The sequence below is a fragment of the Vespula vulgaris genome, chromosome 12 (assembly GCF_905475345.1).
Source record: "Vespula vulgaris chromosome 12, iyVesVulg1.1, whole genome shotgun sequence".
Taxonomy (NCBI): domain Eukaryota; kingdom Metazoa; phylum Arthropoda; class Insecta; order Hymenoptera; family Vespidae; genus Vespula; species Vespula vulgaris.
In genome coordinates this window covers 4136202-4155401 of record NC_066597.1, presented here as the reverse complement: position 1 = coordinate 4155401, position 19200 = coordinate 4136202, and the positions used below count along the sequence as shown (strand labels likewise).

The following is a 19200-nucleotide window of genomic DNA, read 5'->3' as shown; positions in this document are numbered from 1 at the left end:
TCGTGAAGAAAATCTAGACAATGCCAAATATCTATTATTGCGAATATCCCACGGCGGTATTCCGCCCGTAAAAGTTAATTTTTATAATTTCGGGTCTGTATAAATATAAATGTTGATCTCAACCATGCACGAGCATGAAAATATAATTAAATCGAGTTGAGTAATAAACGAACAATTTGAAATGTTCTACTTATTGAATTTCTTGATTAAAATTCATTCGTTTTACTTTTGTGTCGTCAATGTCAAGACAACAGATTGAAGTGGAGATGAATTATCATTAAGAATACGATATTAAAAATTGCGGACAGTATATATGTATGGTTTGGTTATCGAACAAGGAAATGGGCTTTTCAACGAGCCTGCAAGGGCAGGCATCGCACGAAGCTTTACTTGGACGACAGGATGCTGAAATCAAGCTTTTGGAAACAATGCGGCGGTGCTTGACAACGAAAGTAAAATCTGATCGTGAATATGCTGCAACTATTTCTTCCTTAACTCTACAGGGTAAAAAAATAGAGCGAAGCGAAGATCTTGTAGGCAGTTTGATTGCTCAGGTATATATTATTATATATTTATTATTTTTATCAATCATTGTATTCATTAGGAAATTTATGTCAAGTACTCTTTTTTTTTATTATTATATATGTTACATCTCAGAGTTGGAAAGATATTATGGATTCGATAGATCAAACAGCTAAATTAATTAAACAGCAAGCAGATTCTATTGAAAGTATTGTTATAGAACATATTAGCGTTTTATATTCTGAAAGAAGAAGAGCTAGAAAAGTTTACCAAGAGGAACAAGTTTGGTTGAATAATCAATTTCAACAGGTAAGTTATATCTAATATTATGGAATATTATTTTATATTAAATTATATATATATATATTTACTTAGTCTAAAAAAGTATACTTTTTTAGTTGACAGATGATGTAGTTAGAAAAAAAATGGAATATCAAAAAAATTTGGAGGTCTATAAATTGATGAGATCTAGATTTGAAGAGCATTATATAAAATGTTAGTATTTTATATTATAATTTTTTCTATAATTCTGCTTAAAATAATAGTATTTTCTTTTTCCTTTGTTTAATTGATAAAATGAAATTGATTTCAGCTGGCCGTGGAGGTAGAAAGTTAGATGAAGTAAGAGAAAAGTACCAAAAAGCTTGTAGAAAGCTACATTTAACACATAATGAATATGTATTACTTTTGGGTGCTGTAACAGAATGTGAACATGATTTAAGAACTTGTTATTTACCTAGTCTACTTCGTAGACAACAAGCTATACACCAAGAATTTATTACATCATGGTAAGACAAGTTTTTTATATGAAATTTAGATTTTTATATAATAATAATTAATACATTAAATATAGAAAATATAATTTTATTTGCAAGCAGCTTGGGGTGATCAGTGTAAAATATAATGAATACAATGGTAATTGATAGGAGTACATATTGTTCTTCAGAGTTATTTCTACTTTATATTTGCAGGAAAGGTATACTTCATGATATAGTAAAATATTCAGATTTTACTACAGATAAATTCTTAGAAATACATGCAAGAATGCAAAAAGCAGTTGATACAGTAAAACCAATTGAAGAATATAGAGATTTCATAGGAAAACATAAGTAGGTTATAAACTTTTTTTCGAATTTATTATATACAAATTATATTGTGCTAATAAATACTATAATATCATTATAGAACTAGGGCAGTATCCCCAATAAGATTCACGTTTGATGAGAACCTTGTGGATGATACTTCAGGAAAATTACTACCCAACAAATTAACTGTGGATAATTTAACCATTGATTGGTTAAGAAGTAGACTTACAGAACTGGAAACTTCTCTTAAAGCAACACAACAGAATCGCCAAAATCCACAATTTTCTCCTGAAAATAATAGTGATTCTAAGTAAGATCATAAGTTTGTATAAACAAATTATTTAAATTAATTAATTAATGAAATTGTCATCGTTTTTATATTATTGTTATTTTAAAGAATTCTTCTATTTGACTTGTTTCATTAGGATTTCTGCCTTAGACTATTCAAATGAAAGGGAAGAATTGAGACTACGTTGTCAAGAAAAGAAATTACAAAGACAGGTCGATGTTATTAGAGCTGCTCTTAATGAATTGGGATGTGAGGAATTGCCTTCAGGATGTGATCTCTCTATGGAAGGCTCATACACCGATCCTCCAACAATAAATAAGGTAGGTTTTTTATATTTTATATACATTTATGTATAATCTCTAAAGAATAAAGTATTATATTCCTATTTTACTTTAAAAATATTTACTCAACACTACAATACAAAACTGGTCTATTAATTCATGAGTTTTAAAAATTTATTCTATAATAAAATATTCTGTGTAAAATATTTAATATCAAATATTTATAGCAACATACATGCACACATATGTATAATTAAGTGTATATATATGTACATATATATATATATATTTCAAAATGAACCCAAGTGTAATAAAAAAATAAAATTTACATATACACGAATTTTAGATATATATTCTTAGTTCCATAAAATAAGTTTAGTTAGCTCTACTACACTTGCAGAAAAGCACAGTTGCAGATAATGGTTTGTTTACACTAAGAAGAAATCAACGCTTTCTGACGATAATAAAGTCACCTTTCAAGTCTTTACCATCAATAAGTGATTCGAAAAATGGATTAATTAGGGCCAGTAGTGAAGGTGTTACAACAAAAGCAGACAGTGTTCCCCCAGTTGTATGTGTTGTATATTTTATTTGTGTGGTGTGTGCATGCAAGCACATTCTGTACATTTATATGCTTTATTATATGTGTTAAGTTGAAGTTAATTAGTTATATGATTATCTATACAGCACATCTGTTAATACTAACTGTTTTTTAGTCCTTTTATACATTTAAACAAATTTTTATATTTTTCAAGATATAACCAAATGCTATTTTAGCACTAATAAGTCTAATTAAAATATGAAAAATTAAACTTTGTTATATTAAGCATGTTGGTATTATATGTATTTATTTGAAGCATAGAATTTTTACTAATAGTCCAGAATTTGAACACACATAGAACATCTTGCAGTTATATATGAAAAAAGAGGAAAATAACTCATTTTAGTCATTTTTTTTTTTTTTACTTATTCATATAACAAAGAATTATTGGAAACATATGTTTGATCCAGGTACCATTGCGTTATGTCTCACATTTGACCAATAATCAGAAAGGAAATGGAAATGGAGATTTAATGGAAGAAGAATGGTTTCATGGTGTTCTACCAAGAGAAGAAGTTGTAAGATTACTTGTTAATGAAGGAGATTTCTTAGTGCGTGAAACAACAAGAAATGATGAATGTCAAATAGTTTTATCTGTTTGTTGGGATGGTCACAAACATTTCATTGTACAAACTACCCAGGAAGTTAGTACTTTAAATATAAGTTTATCAGTTTATATTAAATGTGCAAAAGATTTCATCACATTATAAATATAAAATTTATTTATTTATTTAATAAAAATGAATTAAATTCTAGGGACATTATAGATTCGAGGGTCCAACATTCCCATCAATACAAGAATTAATTAGGCATCAATGGATGTCTGGTCTCCCTGTGACTAGTCGTTCTGGCGCTATTCTTAAAACACCAATATTACGCGAACGATGGGAGCTCAATAATGACGATGTAATTCTCCTTGAAAAAATAGGTCGAGTAAGTAATTAAATTTTCATGTAATCTGATACGCAGCGATCTTAAAAGTAATTCCACAAAGAAATTACAAAAAATTATTATAGGGTAATTTTGGAGATGTTTACAAGGCACAGCTTAAAACGTGCAAGACTGATGTAGCTGTAAAAACTTGTAAAGTAACATTACCTGATGAACAGAAAAGGAAGTTTTTGCAGGAAGGTAGAATTTTGAAACAGTATGATCATCCAAATATAGTAAAACTTATTGGTATTTGTGTTCAAAAACAACCAATTATGATAGTAATGGAATTGGTTCCAGGTAAATATTTATTTCTAAAAACTAATCGTTTTCATATGACGTTCAATATTATTGCTTGTTTTTATACCTTCAGGTGGTTCATTGTTAACATATTTACGAAAAAATGCTAGTTCAATTACTCAACGAGAACAACTACGAATGTGTAAGGATGCAGCAGCAGGTATGCGTTATTTAGAATCGAAGTATTGCATACATAGGGACTTAGCAGCTCGAAACTGTCTCGTAGGTAAATAAACAGATATTATGAAAAACTTTATAACATATTGACTTTAAAGGATGAATATTTCAATAAATAATACATTTTAATAACATAATATTTTAGGTTACGAGTCAATAGTAAAAATTTCAGATTTTGGTATGTCAAGAGAAGAAGAAGAATATATTGTATCAGATGGAATGAAACAAATTCCTATTAAATGGACTGCCCCAGAGGCTCTTAATTTTGGTATGTGTGTTTATATGTGTAAAGTAATTTATGGATGATTTATACATTTATTAAATTACAATTCTTGAAATTATTATTATTAGGTAAATATACTTCCCTTTGTGATGTTTGGAGTTATGGTGTTCTTATGTGGGAGATATTTTCTAAAGGTGGTAATCCATATAGTGGTATGTCAAATTCTCAGGCACGTGAAAAAATAGACGCAGGTAATTAATTAAATAACTTACTCGTAGTTTAATTATATTTGTTGAATTTAGATAAATAATTCAAATATATATTCGTCATATAGGATATCGCATGCCAGCACCAGAAAATACTCCGGATGAAATATATCGATTAATGTTACGTTGCTGGGAATATGAACCAGAAAAACGACCACATTTTGATCAGATATATACCGTTGTTGAAACATTATCACAAGCTTATTTATAAATAATAATCAATAACATACATACACATATTTTTTGGACATTTATAGAAGAATAGTTAAAGCAGAAAAATGCTTGTAATATCTAAAAACAATTGTAAATTTCTATCTATTTTTTTAATATCAACACGTCAGGAGTAATCTATTTATCAGGAGTATCAGGAGTAAAATATTTGAGAAATTAATATTTAATCTATAATATTTTTTATTTGTATATTTTTATAGTTAAAATAAGTAAATATTTTATATTTTATTTTATGAAAGATATAACATTTTCAATCAATATTTAATTGATAATTTTGAAAAATATAAATTATGTATTTCATATTCAAGGTGCTGCAGATAATTAGGTATTATTTTAACTTACAATTAATCTCTGATTTTTAAATATTTGCAATCAATGATAATGATCATGTCATTCATTTTTTAGCTATGTTATCACATTTTTATTTTATTTATACTCAGCATGAGATATCAAAAATTTCATTACTACATTTTATAAATTATTACTAGTTTCCGTCCATGCTACATTTTTATAAAATCTGAATGTATTGTCCTTTTATTAATCTATTAAGCTTAAATTTCAATCAATTCTTTTTCAGTATATATCCATAATATAAAAATAACTTGAAAACAAAATGTGTTAAGGATGATCCTTATTTTTACTTATGAAATATACTTAGTTATATATAAGAAAGCAATACATATTATATAATTATATATATATATATATTTTATTAGTTTTATATATATATATATATAAACAATATTAACCAAAATTATCCTTATAATGTTGGATAAACTTGATTCATAATACTTGTAAAAGATTTTTTTTATTATTTATATAAAATAATTAAAGAAATATCTCGTATTTCTATTGTAAAATCACATTTAAAAAGAAATACTTGTATATATAAAAATTATTATTCTAGCTTTGTTTATAAAAAGTTAAAGTGTAAAACAATACTTGCTGGACGAAGTATTTCAATAGCAGTATTAAAATATATATAATCAATTTAAAAAAAAACTTTTATTTAATCTAGACACCATTTAATATGTGCACAATCAGTTTTTATTTTCTATAAAAATTTATTGAAAAGAATTTTAAGTTGTTATAAGTGAGCTTGATAATGTTTTAATTTTAAGTGTGCAATATTTATTACATATATTTTACAGATAGTTCCCATCTTTTAAAAAATTTCTTAAGATGAGGGATTATCTGTATAGATTTTATTATTATATGTATATAAAGTGTGCAGAAGTAAATAAGTAATATTAATAATCTTTAAACTTTGTATGATGTATAAGTATTTACTTTGTGTAAAGCAGATTATAATATTATAGTATTATAATGTGGTAGACAAAAATTGATACCATTCTTGAAATTGTAATATTATAACTATTGCATATATGCTTTTATCTTTTAGTTTCCAATGAATATATAAATCTATGGAAAAATTATAATCTCAAGAAACGTTAGTGTTCACATTATATGTATATATTATTATGATAATTTTTATTCCCATTGCATATTGTTTATGCGAATAATTATATAGATTTATTAAAAAGATTTACTGTTAATCTTATATTCCAAGTATATAGAAATGTTCTATTTTTTTTTATAAATCTCTTATAATTAAAACTATAGATATAATTTGTATTACATCATTATGATTATCTTACATGTAGAATTTTCACAATTCTATTTTATTTTTTTTTATTCTTTTTTCTTTCTATTATAAAAATTATAATTATAGTAAATTAAATAGATTCATGTATGCCATGTTTTATTCAATACAAAATATATAATTGTTACAAATACAGTTTTATTAGTTCATCACTAACAGCAGAAGGAGTTAAAATTCCTAAGTCAGTAAATAAAAGACTAATAAAATGAGGTGGTGTGTAGTCAACTAGTGGATGTTCCTTACGAAGATCCTTTTTTAAAGTGCTTGCTGTATACTGCAACATAGAAGTACTTGCATATAATTGACTATTAATATTATCAAATGGAACGAAATATATTCAAAAAAGAAAAATATCAATTAGTCATATTTTAAACATTACAAGTTAAGTAATAAGAAAGTCAATATATATTTTATAACATACTTTGAATTCGTCAGGAAGATCCACTTGATTCAATGGATATATTCTTGAGAATTTAAAACTTTCAGTCAGTACATAAAAAGGCTTTTTTACTTCTTTAGCACACATTGCCATAGTATAGGTGCCCACCTTAAATAATAATATAATAGAAAGCTCAAATTATATTTTATGCAGTTGATCAAGATCAAACATAAATTATAATGTTACTATATACTTTGTTTATAACTCCACCACTTTCTGCAACACCTTCAGCTCCAACCATTACCATGTCAACCTGTTCCATAACATATCCCATTGCAGAATCTAATATTAATGTACAAGAAACTCCCATTTGTGTTAAATTTTGGCACATCTCAACTCTATTAAAAAAAATATATTATTATATTATAAAAATATTATAAATACATATATTTTTTTTCTTTTTTTAGTTGTCTATTTATATATAGATTATTATATAGATTGTTTAATAATATATATTTTTTACATTAATTATGAATATAAGTAAAAATAATTAATTCATTACCCACTATCATCTGGAGAAGATGTAGTTACATATACTTCAAATATTTTATTACTAGCTGCTGCTTCTTTCATTGCTTGTAATACAACTCTAGATTTAGAATGAGTGAGTATTTTCTGAAAATAAAAAAACTCTATTTAAAATAACAGAAGTGTAAATAAATTCAAATAAAATTGATCAATTTTATGATATTCGTACAGAACCATCAGTGATGAAATGTGCTGCTACTTTTGCAACTTTTCCTCGAGCAGCAACTAGCTTTTCATAAAATACTTTTCCTCTGTGAAGCATAATTCCTTTGCATTCTGCAAATGACTATAAAAATGTTATAATTAAAATAGTATTAAATTATAAAAATAAAAAAGATAAAAATCACATATTTAAATACAGTATTTTGCTGTATTCATTTACATGTTAGAGAGTATCTTACAGATGTAATTATTATATCAATATTCTTACTGGTGTATCCAATGTTGCTAAAGTGATAAATCGAAGGAATAATTCACTTCCAGAAGCAATAGCAGTTACAGGATTATCTGTAGATCTCATTGCATCTACTGCATTTTGTAAACAATATCGTAGTTCTTGGACTGTCTCTGCTGTCAGAAATTTATAAATAAACTCATAGATATTATTTTATTGACTAAGAATTATAAATTAATCTATTTATTCAAAGGAAAATACTTGATGTAATTAATATATAAATATATATATATATATATATATATATATATATATATATATATATATATACTGTCATTAAAAATTATAAATACATGTGGAAAATGACTTACACTTAGAATGTTCTAAAACTTTTAGCAAAGTTCGAATAGCAGCCATACCAGCTGATACATCCTTTTCATCTTTAATAATACCATTAAAATATTCAGAAATTTCTAAAACAATAAGTAAATATATATTGCTTTTATCAAATAAATTGTGAAATAACATATATCAATTTCATGCATATTGCACATAATGTTTTACATTTTTCACTGCAATATTTTATAAATTTAGTTACCCGTTTGCTCCATATTTTGTTTTATTTATAATTTATTAACAATTGTTTAGAAATTTGGTATCGCAAATATTTAAAAATGTATTATAATTTTAATATTAATTCGCTAACAAAGATAATGGATATAAGAAAAACATCTTTCCACATTTGAGTTGATTTCAGCGCTCCCTGGTGTTACTTTCAGGAAGCTTAAAACTGTTTTCTGCATCTGCCGCTAGGTGTTACAGTTTCATTAAAGTTCTCCGCTTGCATACACGTGCTGATAGTTCTGTCGACATATGTAATTAATATTGGTGTTTCTGTGTTATATATTAATTAATATATATTAACAAAGAAGTCCGAAGAACAAAATGGTTGTAATAGGCAAGAAAAAGGTAAGAATTAATTTTTAAACTTATAACATTGACATTAGATGTATTTTAGGTTATGTACTTACGTTGTGTATTTCACGTTATGTATTTTACATTATTTATATAATAGTATGTATTTTACAAAATAATAATATACATAGTTTTAAATTGTTTAAATTATATGTATTTTGGGCATTTATAGTATCAATCGGGAGAAGGTGCACAATTTATGACCAGGAAATCTGCGTTAAAGAAATTACAACTTTCTTTAAATGAATTTCGAAAATTATGTATATTAAAAGGAATTTATCCAAGGGAGCCTCGTAATCGTAAAAGAGCACAAAAAGGTCAAGTTGGAATAAAAACACTATATCATAAAAAAGATATTCAATTCTTAATGCATGAACCTATTATATGGAAATTAAGGGATTATAAAGTGAGTTAATAATATCTATCATTATAATTGTTTATTTTGATATATTATATATATATATATAATTTCTTTTTAGATATTTAATAGAAAAGTAGGAAGGGCAAGAGCAATGAGAGATTTTGCAGAAATGAAAAGATATTTAAGTAAACATCCTACTTTGAAATTAGATCATATTGTTAAAGAACGTTATCCAACATTCATTGATGCCTTAAGAGATCTAGATGATTGTTTAACTTTATGTTTCTTGTTCAGTACTTTTCCATCCTTAGCTCACATACCACGTGATCAATCATCTTTATGCAGGAGGCTAACTATTGAATTTTTACATTATGTAGTAGCAGCAAAAGCTTTAAGAAAAGTTTTTATATCTATAAAAGGTTATTATTATCAAGCTGAAATTAAAGGTCAGACAATTACTTGGATTGTTCCACATCATTTTTCTTTTGAGCCACAAGAGAAAAGAGAAGTTGATTTCAAGGTTATGTCTATATTTGTGGAATTCTATATCGTAATGCTTGGCTTTGTAAATTATAGGCTTTATCATACTCTTAATTTGTTTTATCCTCCACAATTTAATAATACTGGTAAGATGATTTTATAAGTTTAATTCTCTGTTGAATTTTATAAAAAAAGAGGTAAATGAATGATATTTTTATGAGTAATACATTTTTAGTACCATGTGAAAAGAATCTTGTAGATGAAGAAGCATTTGTATCAGAAAGAATAAGTGCATTGAATGTACCTCTTCTAGCATTAGATCCTACTATACAAAATGTAGATGATGAAGAAATGGAAATAGATCAATTCTCTAAGGTAAAATAATATAATCATTACATAATAATTCATATCTTCAAATACACATTACTAATTTGTCTAGGATGCTGATGCACAGCAACTGGAAGCTGCTAAATTAGAGGCAGAAAAAATAAAAAAATTGAAAACATTATTTAAAGGTTTGAAGTTTTTCTTAAACAGAGAAGTTCCAAGAGAACCATTAGTTTTTATTTTACGTTCCTTTGGAGGAGAAGTTTCTTGGGATAAACTGTTGTTTGTTGGTGCAACTTTTGATGAAAATGACGAAACAATCACACATCAAATTGTAGACAGACCTAGTATGGATAAACAATTCTTATCTAGGTTATTATTTAATTTTTATGGATATATATATATATATTTACTTGTAGTTTTTTCTGTCTAATTAGTAATATGAATATTTCTTTTATTTTACTTATATAATTGTTGGAAATGTAGATATTATGTACAGCCACAATGGGTATTCGACTCAGTAAATGCAAGAGAATTATTGCCTGTAGAAAAATATTTAATGGGTGCTATTCTTCCACCACACTTGTCTCCATTCTCTGAGAGCCGATTAGATCAAACATACATTCCACCGGAGGAACGTGCGTTGATGGATCCTGAATATAAACTCAGAAATGGTATATAATGTATTGTTAAATTAATATAGTCTTATATAATATCTTCACATCTTTAGCAACTAATAATATAATTGATATTATAATCTAATAATATGCAGTAGAAGATGGAGAATCGTCTTCTGAAGATGAAGAAGATGAAGATAAACTGGAAAATGAAACAGGAGATATGGAAGAAGATAATGAAGAAGAAGAAGAAGAAGAAGAAGAAGAAGAAGATGATGATGATATTGAGATATCAGATGGAGAGAAAGAAAAAGAACGTGAACGAATGCAAAAGGTTATTAAACAATTATTTATTTTATATATTTAAATGTAAATAATTCTTATTTTACTCTATCTTATCGTTTTTAATTTTTTTTTTAAATATTAGAAAAAGGCAATGAAAGTGAAAGCAGGTGAAGTAACGAAGGAAGACCCCTACGAAAAGGAACGTCAAGATAAACAAGAATATCGATTGAGAGAAAAAATGATCAAAAAGAAACATCGAAATTTGTATAAGAGTATGATGCAAGGTCGTAGGGAGAGAGCGAAAGAAATCTGGTTACTGCGGAAAAAGAGGCGACTTCATGACAATGCTGAGAAAGAAAAACACAAGGAAACTCGTAAATTACGAAGAAGTAATCTTACTGAATAAAAGAAAAAAAAAAAGAAAAGGAGAAACAAAAGATCGTTTCTATGCTTTCCTAATTCTTATACTAATACATTCCAATGCTAGATCACTTATACAATCACTTTCTCGATCAGCATATATACAGTTATATATTACAGAAAGAAAGAGAAAGATGTCTTCGATCCAGTCCTCCCACTAAAAGCGCACCCACGCATCCAACAATTCTGATCTTTGCTGTTTCCATCGAAGGACTTTGAAGGCCAGACTTCCTACACTCTTTAACCCACGCCTTCTCCTCACACGTACATTCATTAATACACATATATAATATATTTGTAGTGTGTCTTATAGCGACGATGATATCATCGAACATAAAGATTTCTACACTAGTACATTGATCTTGAAAAGCAGATTTCTTTTTTATATTATTATTATTATTATTATTATTATTATTACTTTTTTTTTGTTTTGTGAATAATTCAGTATTCTTTTAGCCCGACTTCTTTTTCTTCTTAAATATCGTGTATTTTACATAACATGTATTTTATATTAATTGATTCGATAATATTCCAACGATCAATTTCATTGTAATCAAATAGAAAGACGACTGTAACGAGTATGAAGAAATTGATTGTAGAGAGTTGATTTTACGGCGCTAATTCAACTATATAATTTGGTAGATGTATGTGTATGTATCCATGCGAGATCCTGTGTATCCATGCATGTGTAGGACTATACTTGTGGCACGATGTGTGCATATTGGATGCTTACGTCATCCTTGCTATTCCTGTTCCAGCTCATCTTCGCCGAGTATCCTTAAATATCTTTGTCCCTCCGAATGCTCACAACCGGCTGGTAACACCCTAATTTTCTTGTCGAGTTCTGCTGCTGAATAGCAGACCTTGAAGATCTTATACTAACATTATATGCATTTATGTTTATTTTGGCTTTAGTTTTCTCTAACTTTTACATTATCACAAGTACAATTGCTGTTTTATTTTCTTTAATGATTTTATTGTCATTATTATACAATCTTTATATTTTATAGTTTTACGTTTTTCGAAATTTTTATTTGAAGTATTTCTTTTGCAAAGAATTATCGATTTTTATTTTTAAATGTGGTGATGTATGTACGTGGGCAGTATGCGGGTATTGGACTACCCACGTAGATGGTCGTTATGTGTTTCAGATTGTAAAATCTTCTTACTTATGAATTATAAACAAATTTCTCTTTTGCACGAATTGAATAACTGAGTATGCTCGCGTAATGAGATTTCAATTAAATTCGGTTGAATGATCTCGTCATCGATAAGTTCAAAGAACTTTAAATATGACTTAACGTATCGCACCATGCAAGACACGTCTTGATCGAATGAAATCTTACTCTTGATAAAGACAAACGAGGGATAACTCGTTTGGGACGAACGGGTCACTGTCTTCGATACATTCATAGTAAGTACTACGGTGACTTGAACGCATGGTAAGGAACTATTACTTCACTCAACATCGTTCAAAATCTTAAAAGTATACCGTAATCATTACATTTTTTCTCTTAAGAAACTTGACAAAATTCTGAGATTAATTATAATTAAATTAAATTATTTTATTTATATTTCTTTCTTAAATTAATTAATAAATTTACAATGTCGTTAACTGCATTATATGTTAATATGTTTTAAAAGATACAAGCTCATAATGCAAGTTTATCTTTTATTACTCCTTGAACGATCCTTCCGAAGATTTCTTCCTTCTTTTTCTAAAAAAAAGAAAAAGAATGAAGAAAAAACTAGTAGTAGTAATAATAATAAGATAAAGTCTTAATTAAAACCTTAGTACATTAAATATGAAGAAGTTATTCGTCGAAGTTAGACAGTAATAAAGATATTTAATCTTAAATATTGTCATTACTGGCCAATCAGCGACACGGCATCGATGGCGACGCTTGCACCCATGGGCAACCTGCTTGGGTGTATACACGATACCAAGGTCAGCCGAGGGACTTATCTGTGTGAACCATACTTTCGCCTATAGCCTAGCCATTTTTGACGTCAAACGTCCTGAAAATGAAGTTGTCTTTACGAACATTATTTTAATCAGTATGTACAAATCTCACTAAAGGAATTTCTGAATATTGAAATATAGTCAATAATATGAATAGACTTTATTCTCTTCTCAGAAGAGATAACTGTTATCATATAAAATAACTAGCTATAATATTCGATAATATATAAAACGTTTCTTAATTTTGAAACTTGCTAGAAAACCGCAAATTGCTATGAAGATATCTTGCATATCGAGTCTTTTAAAATTTTTTTAAACTTGATCGTGCAATTGATCCGATCGTTCTGCTGAGGCATCGAAGTTATCCGGAGTTGGCGAAGCGGATGACGCATCGTTGAAAAGAATACGAAATGAACGTGTGTCTCGCGGACCCGTTACCTATACTATGCTACGATATAGACAGACACTAGAAAGCAAATATATTATATATATATATATATAATATATAATATAATACATCGAGAGGGTATCTTCGTGCAGAATTGCATTTGACCAAGCATGGAAGAGAATGAAAATTGATTTCAAACGATCATCACTATACACTACATTAGGAGATTTTATTATTTCCTGGAGTTCGAATAAAATCGATTTGTTAACAAACTCTTTACCTTAACATTATTTTATATTAATTAAAAGGTTTTATTATATTTTTTTAAGATATTTTCTGTAGAAAATCATTCCAGAAGGCACCGAACTCATCATGTACATCGCGAGGCGAGTTGCACGACATATCTTCTCTGCGAAGCGTTTAACGCGCGCGCGTGCGTGCGCATGTGTATACCTGTATTTGAACGAATATATAGATATATGTAACAGTAAGACGTGGATTAAACGTAATGGTGCAAACTATATAGGTAGGTACGTGTTGTACGTTCGTAGATTCTCTTCTTCGCGGCCTCCGCCTGTAAGATGCCTCAAGGCGCTAGAGTTCACCGACACCATCGTACTCGTGAGGTACTGTGGACTGCAGCAGTATCATTAAAACCATGTGCAATGTGTTCGTATACTCATGGATCTTAACTCGTTTTAAGAGAATTAAAGAGAGAGAAAGAGAGAAAGAGGAAATTAAAAATATTAATACGACAAAGATAGATCTTTTCTTTTTACTTCTTAAAATTTTGTAAGATTAGATTTAATAATCGGAAAAAAAATAGTAATCGTTTCCTTCCTTTCTACGAACTATGATTTACGTAGATAGTTTTTGCAAACATTACATTCATATTGTACATTGTCAATTTCATTGCGCGGTTAGATACTGTATATCAGACACGATCTACAAAACGGTATATACCTTTCAAGTATTCCTCGGATCTTATGGATTCCTTCTCTCCCGTAAAAATAAGAGCAACGATCCGTGATAGGCGGTGCAATCTTCTGAAGCACCGAGCAGCGATCCATGAGACTCTCGAAGGAGAAAGATCCTGCTTCCGTGAATCGTTGAGCTATCCTATGAGAACAACCATTTTTATATTCTCGTTCTTTTATAGCAAGCATACCTACGTATTGTAAAATTTTCCAAGAAAGTTATTTTCTCAAGAGAACTAATAAAATGTTTTATAATTCTCAAAATGTTATAAGAATAACATTATAATGAATATTATAAGAATGATGAATTTAAAAGCTCGAGACGTTTTAATTATTAATTAATATGAAGGGATGCGATGTAATTTGAACTATGAAATTCAAGGTCTATTATACAAAGTCTAATAGAAAGAAAAGGAGAGAGAGAAAGAGAGAGAGAGAGAGATCGTTTCCAGGCATCGAGCTCTCCAACTTTGAGCGTAGAGACTCTACTCGAATCCTAGTCCTGCCGTGGGAGAACGTCGAAGGAGGAAACAGAATAATTCGAAGCCGTTCGTAGAAGTGAGAAGTAGAGACGTTATATAGGAATGAGTGAGTGAGAGAGGTAGAGAAAGAGAGAAAGAGGGAGGGCAAGAATAAAAGAGAAAGAAAGAAGATAGACGCGAGTATCGAGAGAGAAGCTCATGGAAAGGAAAGGAGAGGAGGGAGCTCTCAGAAAGAGAGAGGTGAGTTGAGTAAAGAGAAGGATCGTCGGCCAATGAGACATCGGGCTGGTGATGACGTCGTCGTTGTCTCACGTCCAAGTCTCACCAAAAGTTCTCAACAGATACCAGTTCGTCCGCGGTCTCCCGTGTGGACGAAGAGTTCGTCCTTTTTATTACGAACGTCTTCTCGTTCTTCTTTCTTTTTTTTTTATATACGTTTCTGTCAGCAGCACAGTGAAATTCATCTAAGATTGGATCCTGAAACAGACGGAAGATTCGAGGAGGAAGGAGGCTGCTCCATCAGCCATGGGAACGGGTAAGTTTCTGAGATTACGATCGCGTTTGATCGATCTCGCCTGACACTTTAAAGTTTCATTTCGAAAGTAACAGAAATGTATCGATGATTAGTGAAATCAGAATTATTTAACTTCTTAGATTCTTTCTTATCTTACAAACGTTGCTTTAGGTATATATCTTCCATGAGAAGATTCGAAAACAAATTTGATCCTTCGTCCTTTTCGAGGATCAATTTGTTTTTTTTTGTGATAGATACCATCATTTTTCAATTGCGTTCCTTATATACGAAATTTTAAATATTTCCCGCAATTTTTTAAAGATCAGCACCGATTATCGGTCGACCGCGACTCAGTGGTCTCTTCCGGAGTCAAGGTCGAGATTATTCCCAGAGTCTATCGTTGGATGTATCCATCCGACGTGTGTAATGGTAAGACCGTTAAAGAACGTACTGAAGAACTTCGTACCGGTTGCTTTTCAACCTTGAAAATTCTCCAGTCGAGTCCTTCGATCTTCTTTGCTACCCTTTTTTTTCACTCCTTTCGCTTCGCTCTTCTTCTAAAGATGATATCACCTTCGTACGTTCTCACGACTTCATTCTTAGCATTGCTATTTTCAGTTAGATATGTTTCCCAGGGACTCCAAATATGGCCATGTTCCGTTCGATGGAATTCCTCTTCGAAAATCATATTCCAAAGAAATCGAGTGCAACAACTTTTATTTGCAATCACTTTTGGGAACAACGATCATCAAACTTTCTCTCGAGAGATTTAAGGCGAATATTTTTATTTAATGGCCCGGTACCACTTTGCAGTTGTAATAAATTATCCTGCCGATAGATTTAGATCTCCTTCCTCGTTCTTAATATATATCTACTTTATATACAGTAAAATTTGTCGCATTTAACTAACGAACTAAGTTATTAGCGAATTTATCACATCCGTTTTACTTTTAATTCGAAACTAAACGTTCGTGTAAGTACGCGCTTGTATTGTATGTATGCATAAGTTATTCCGACCTTTAGCACATCCTTTGGGCAGATGGTGTCAAGGATATGCATTAGGTGTGTTCTTCATTTGATTAGAAATCGTATTACGTGGGTGCGTTGCATCGGAAAATAATATTTTTCCACGAACGAATAACTTTGAAGGCTTGTTCATACGATCGAATTCTTTGTTCGAATCTTTCGAAGCACGAAATTAAAAAAAATTTCATAAATTTCAAGGTCGACTTGTAAAGATATATCGTACTCCTTGCAAGGTAAATTCAATAAGAAATTTCCGCTAGTTTCATCATCGTCGAATATCCTTTTTAACAACTTTAGAAAGTACTTGCCGATCGCTTACATCTTTAATGAAATTTAGGATGAAATTATCTTTTGAAAATATGGTGGGAATATTTGAACTTTTAGAAATGGTATATGAATGATGGCATTAAGGAATATCTGATATAGAGATATCTATGATTCATCGGTGAAACTTTAATCTTCCACGATGTCCTTGCTTTTACGTGTATTAATTACTAACACGCTTTACATATGTACATATATATAAAATTCGTAAGTACTTATATGAGAAACGTGAGGTAAACGTGAAACAGTGTTAGTGTGATCTCAACCATAATACATTTCGTACTAACGTGACAATTTGACGAACGCGAGTGCATATTTAATCATAATGTGTCAAAGGATTTGTTATAAGAAAGAAAGGATTTAATGGAGTGTGCAGCGTCCAGTGAGTGAGTAATTCCATGCAATAAAAAGGATATACGCGATGGTGACAGGACACGTTCTCTACCTTTAGTGTGGTTTTATGGAAGCTCTTCAAAATCACCGCATCAGAAGGTAACGCAAGTACCTATTTTTAACAACGATTCATTTTCGAACGAACCGCAAAACGGAAAGTTTCAACAACGGTGTTGAAAGTGAATGCCAAATACGTTACGCGATCCATCGTTTCTTTCCTTTTTTTTTTCTTTTTTCTCCTTTTCTTCTTTTTCCGTCTTACAAAGAACGATTAGGAAGAAAATTAAGATGATAGTTTAGTCATGCAAATTGAAGAGTTCGATCAACGAAAGATCTTGTGATTTGAAACGTCAAGTTTCAAGAGATTTAGCTCGAATGGCCACAATTCGTTTTCTCTCTCGTTCGAACGTCACTCCGTGTGCTAAATCGATAGCGAAAGGTTCGACATTGTCGAGGTCGCGATGCGGAACTATCATTTTCTTCATTTCAACCAGAAAATGTTAGAAATTAGTGCTATTACGTGCTCGACCAGGATCGCCATCCGGTCGATGATCGCGGACGCCTTTCAAAATCATTTGCACGGTCCATTCCTCAGAATGAGAATTTAATTTTGTCGAAAGTATCGAATTTGAATTAACTTTGGCCATTAGATTGAATTGATCAGTTTTAAATATAAGTGATGTCGATTAGGTAAATGCAGAATTTAAGTTTATAAATAATTCAATAACGTTTTTTTTTGTATTAGAGGAAGATCATTGAACGCTTCGTAGTGGCCTCATTTGAACCTCCCGTTGACAAACGATCTTGTTACATAACAAAAACATGTATCTCTATCTATGTATATCGCATGCAAAGCGTCGCGTCTAAAGGTACTCGTCGCCGTTAACATCCGTCTCGCGTCCCTGCTGGAAATAATTAATAATACGCGTAACGAAACTATCCTTGACAACGCTTAATTACTTCTCTTACTACAGCACTTTATGAACGAACGTTTGTCCAAGAGAGGACGAACAAGAAGTTTTGTTCAAAGAAAAGCATTTAATCTTTGTCTCTTTACTATCGCATACATCAGCCATTTACTCTTTTTAGCGGGAAAAACTTGAAGCGTAATAGAGAATTAGTAGGAGAAATTTTCTATAAATAATCGATCTCCTATTACTTTCATTTCGAAGAAATGACGTATAATATCAATTTTATTTTTCTATTTGACGTGGAGAATATTTCTTATTGATGCATAAACGTTTCTCTCATCCCCGAGATGTTCGCATTTCTTAATGAAAGATCGAGATCAATCATTTCATCGCAATCTTAAGATTTCTTTCTTAAATTTACTATTACTATGCAAAAAATACAACGAATGAAGAAACAACGTTGCAACATAGTCTTGACTAAATCGTTTAACGTTTCTAAAAGCAGTGAAACACGGATGTTCATGGATATGTAAATCTGGAAGAGTCAACGTCCGTATTCCGTTAACTCTAAGCAAACTTTTCAGACTCGTACAGAAATCTTCGCCGTCTCTATCCGCCGTACGACTTTCATTATTTAATCGTGAAATCCTTTCTCCAATATTATTGCGTGTATTAAATTGCAAATTAAGTTTCACAGAGAATACAAAGTTCATTAAGAAAATCCAACAAGACTACGTGATGTAGGTATTACGAACATATTATTATTCTACTTATATTTTCTCTGAAAGATAAAAATTATAGTTTCAAAATTCTTATCTATTTCATTTA

General features: G+C 29.8%; 4 protein-coding genes across 11 annotated transcripts in view; 3 read left to right on the top strand and 1 right to left on the bottom strand.

The window, feature by feature from the left end:
* Positions 1-19: 19 nt before the first annotated feature.
* On the top strand, positions 20-5543 carry LOC127067871 (tyrosine-protein kinase Fer). 4 transcript variants are annotated; one of them, XM_051003251.1, is made up of 15 exons: positions 20-554; positions 658-831; positions 921-1017; positions 1115-1310; positions 1494-1631; positions 1708-1917; positions 2033-2216; positions 2578-2748; positions 3189-3422; positions 3535-3711; positions 3795-4008; positions 4082-4234; positions 4331-4453; positions 4537-4659; positions 4743-5542. In XM_051003251.1, exons 1-15 carry the CDS (start codon positions 318-320, stop codon positions 4883-4885), a joined length of 2574 nt encoding a protein of 857 aa, XP_050859208.1. In that variant the 5' UTR covers positions 20-317; the 3' UTR covers positions 4886-5542. The 4 variants fall into 4 exon arrangements, with proteins under 4 accessions (XP_050859208.1, XP_050859209.1, XP_050859210.1 ...); XM_051003252.1 differs by lacking the exon at positions 2578-2748 and having other exon boundaries at positions 21-554; positions 4743-5541; XM_051003253.1 differs by lacking the exons at positions 20-554; positions 658-831; positions 921-1017 and adding an exon at positions 1401-1437 and having other exon boundaries at positions 1206-1310; positions 4743-5543.
* A 1103-nt stretch (positions 5544-6646) lies between these two features.
* LOC127067870 (translation initiation factor eIF-2B subunit alpha) lies at positions 6647-8690 on the bottom strand. Of its 2 annotated transcripts, none has more exons than XM_051003249.1 (8): positions 8528-8690; positions 8301-8402; positions 7966-8105; positions 7705-7821; positions 7510-7622; positions 7201-7345; positions 6990-7115; positions 6647-6842 (listed from the first exon to the last, which is right to left on the bottom strand). In XM_051003249.1, the coding sequence occupies exons 1-8, from the start codon at positions 8538-8540 to the stop codon at positions 6693-6695; spliced, it is 906 nt and encodes a 301-aa protein (XP_050859206.1). In that variant the 5' UTR covers positions 8541-8690; the 3' UTR covers positions 6647-6692. The 2 variants fall into 2 exon arrangements, with proteins under 2 accessions (XP_050859206.1, XP_050859207.1); XM_051003250.1 differs by having other exon boundaries at positions 7966-8102; positions 8528-8567.
* Positions 8691-8738: 48 nt separating this feature from the next.
* On the top strand, positions 8739-14017 carry LOC127067869 (pescadillo homolog). 3 transcript variants are annotated; one of them, XR_007782772.1, is made up of 9 exons: positions 8740-8898; positions 9077-9310; positions 9384-9891; positions 9981-10120; positions 10185-10444; positions 10559-10746; positions 10845-11023; positions 11117-13452; positions 13616-14017. XR_007782772.1 is itself a non-coding variant. In XM_051003248.1 (8 exons), exons 1-8 carry the CDS (start codon positions 8875-8877, stop codon positions 11378-11380), a joined length of 1794 nt encoding a protein of 597 aa, XP_050859205.1. In that variant the 5' UTR covers positions 8739-8874; the 3' UTR covers positions 11381-14017. The 3 variants fall into 3 exon arrangements, 2 of the variants coding, with proteins under 2 accessions (XP_050859205.1, XP_050859203.1); XM_051003248.1 differs by having other exon boundaries at positions 8739-8898; positions 10848-11023; positions 11117-14017; XM_051003246.1 differs by having other exon boundaries at positions 11117-14017.
* A 1533-nt stretch (positions 14018-15550) lies between these two features.
* The window catches only part of LOC127068077 (uncharacterized), an 85396-nt gene continuing 81746 nt past the window's right edge, over positions 15551-19200 (top strand). For both annotated transcript variants that reach the window (XM_051003730.1, XM_051003729.1), the window contains exon 1: positions 15551-15739. In XM_051003730.1, the coding sequence (XP_050859687.1) occupies positions 15730-15739 (10 nt within the window). In that variant the 5' untranslated portion in view covers positions 15551-15729. The remainder of the gene's footprint in view (positions 15740-19200) is intronic.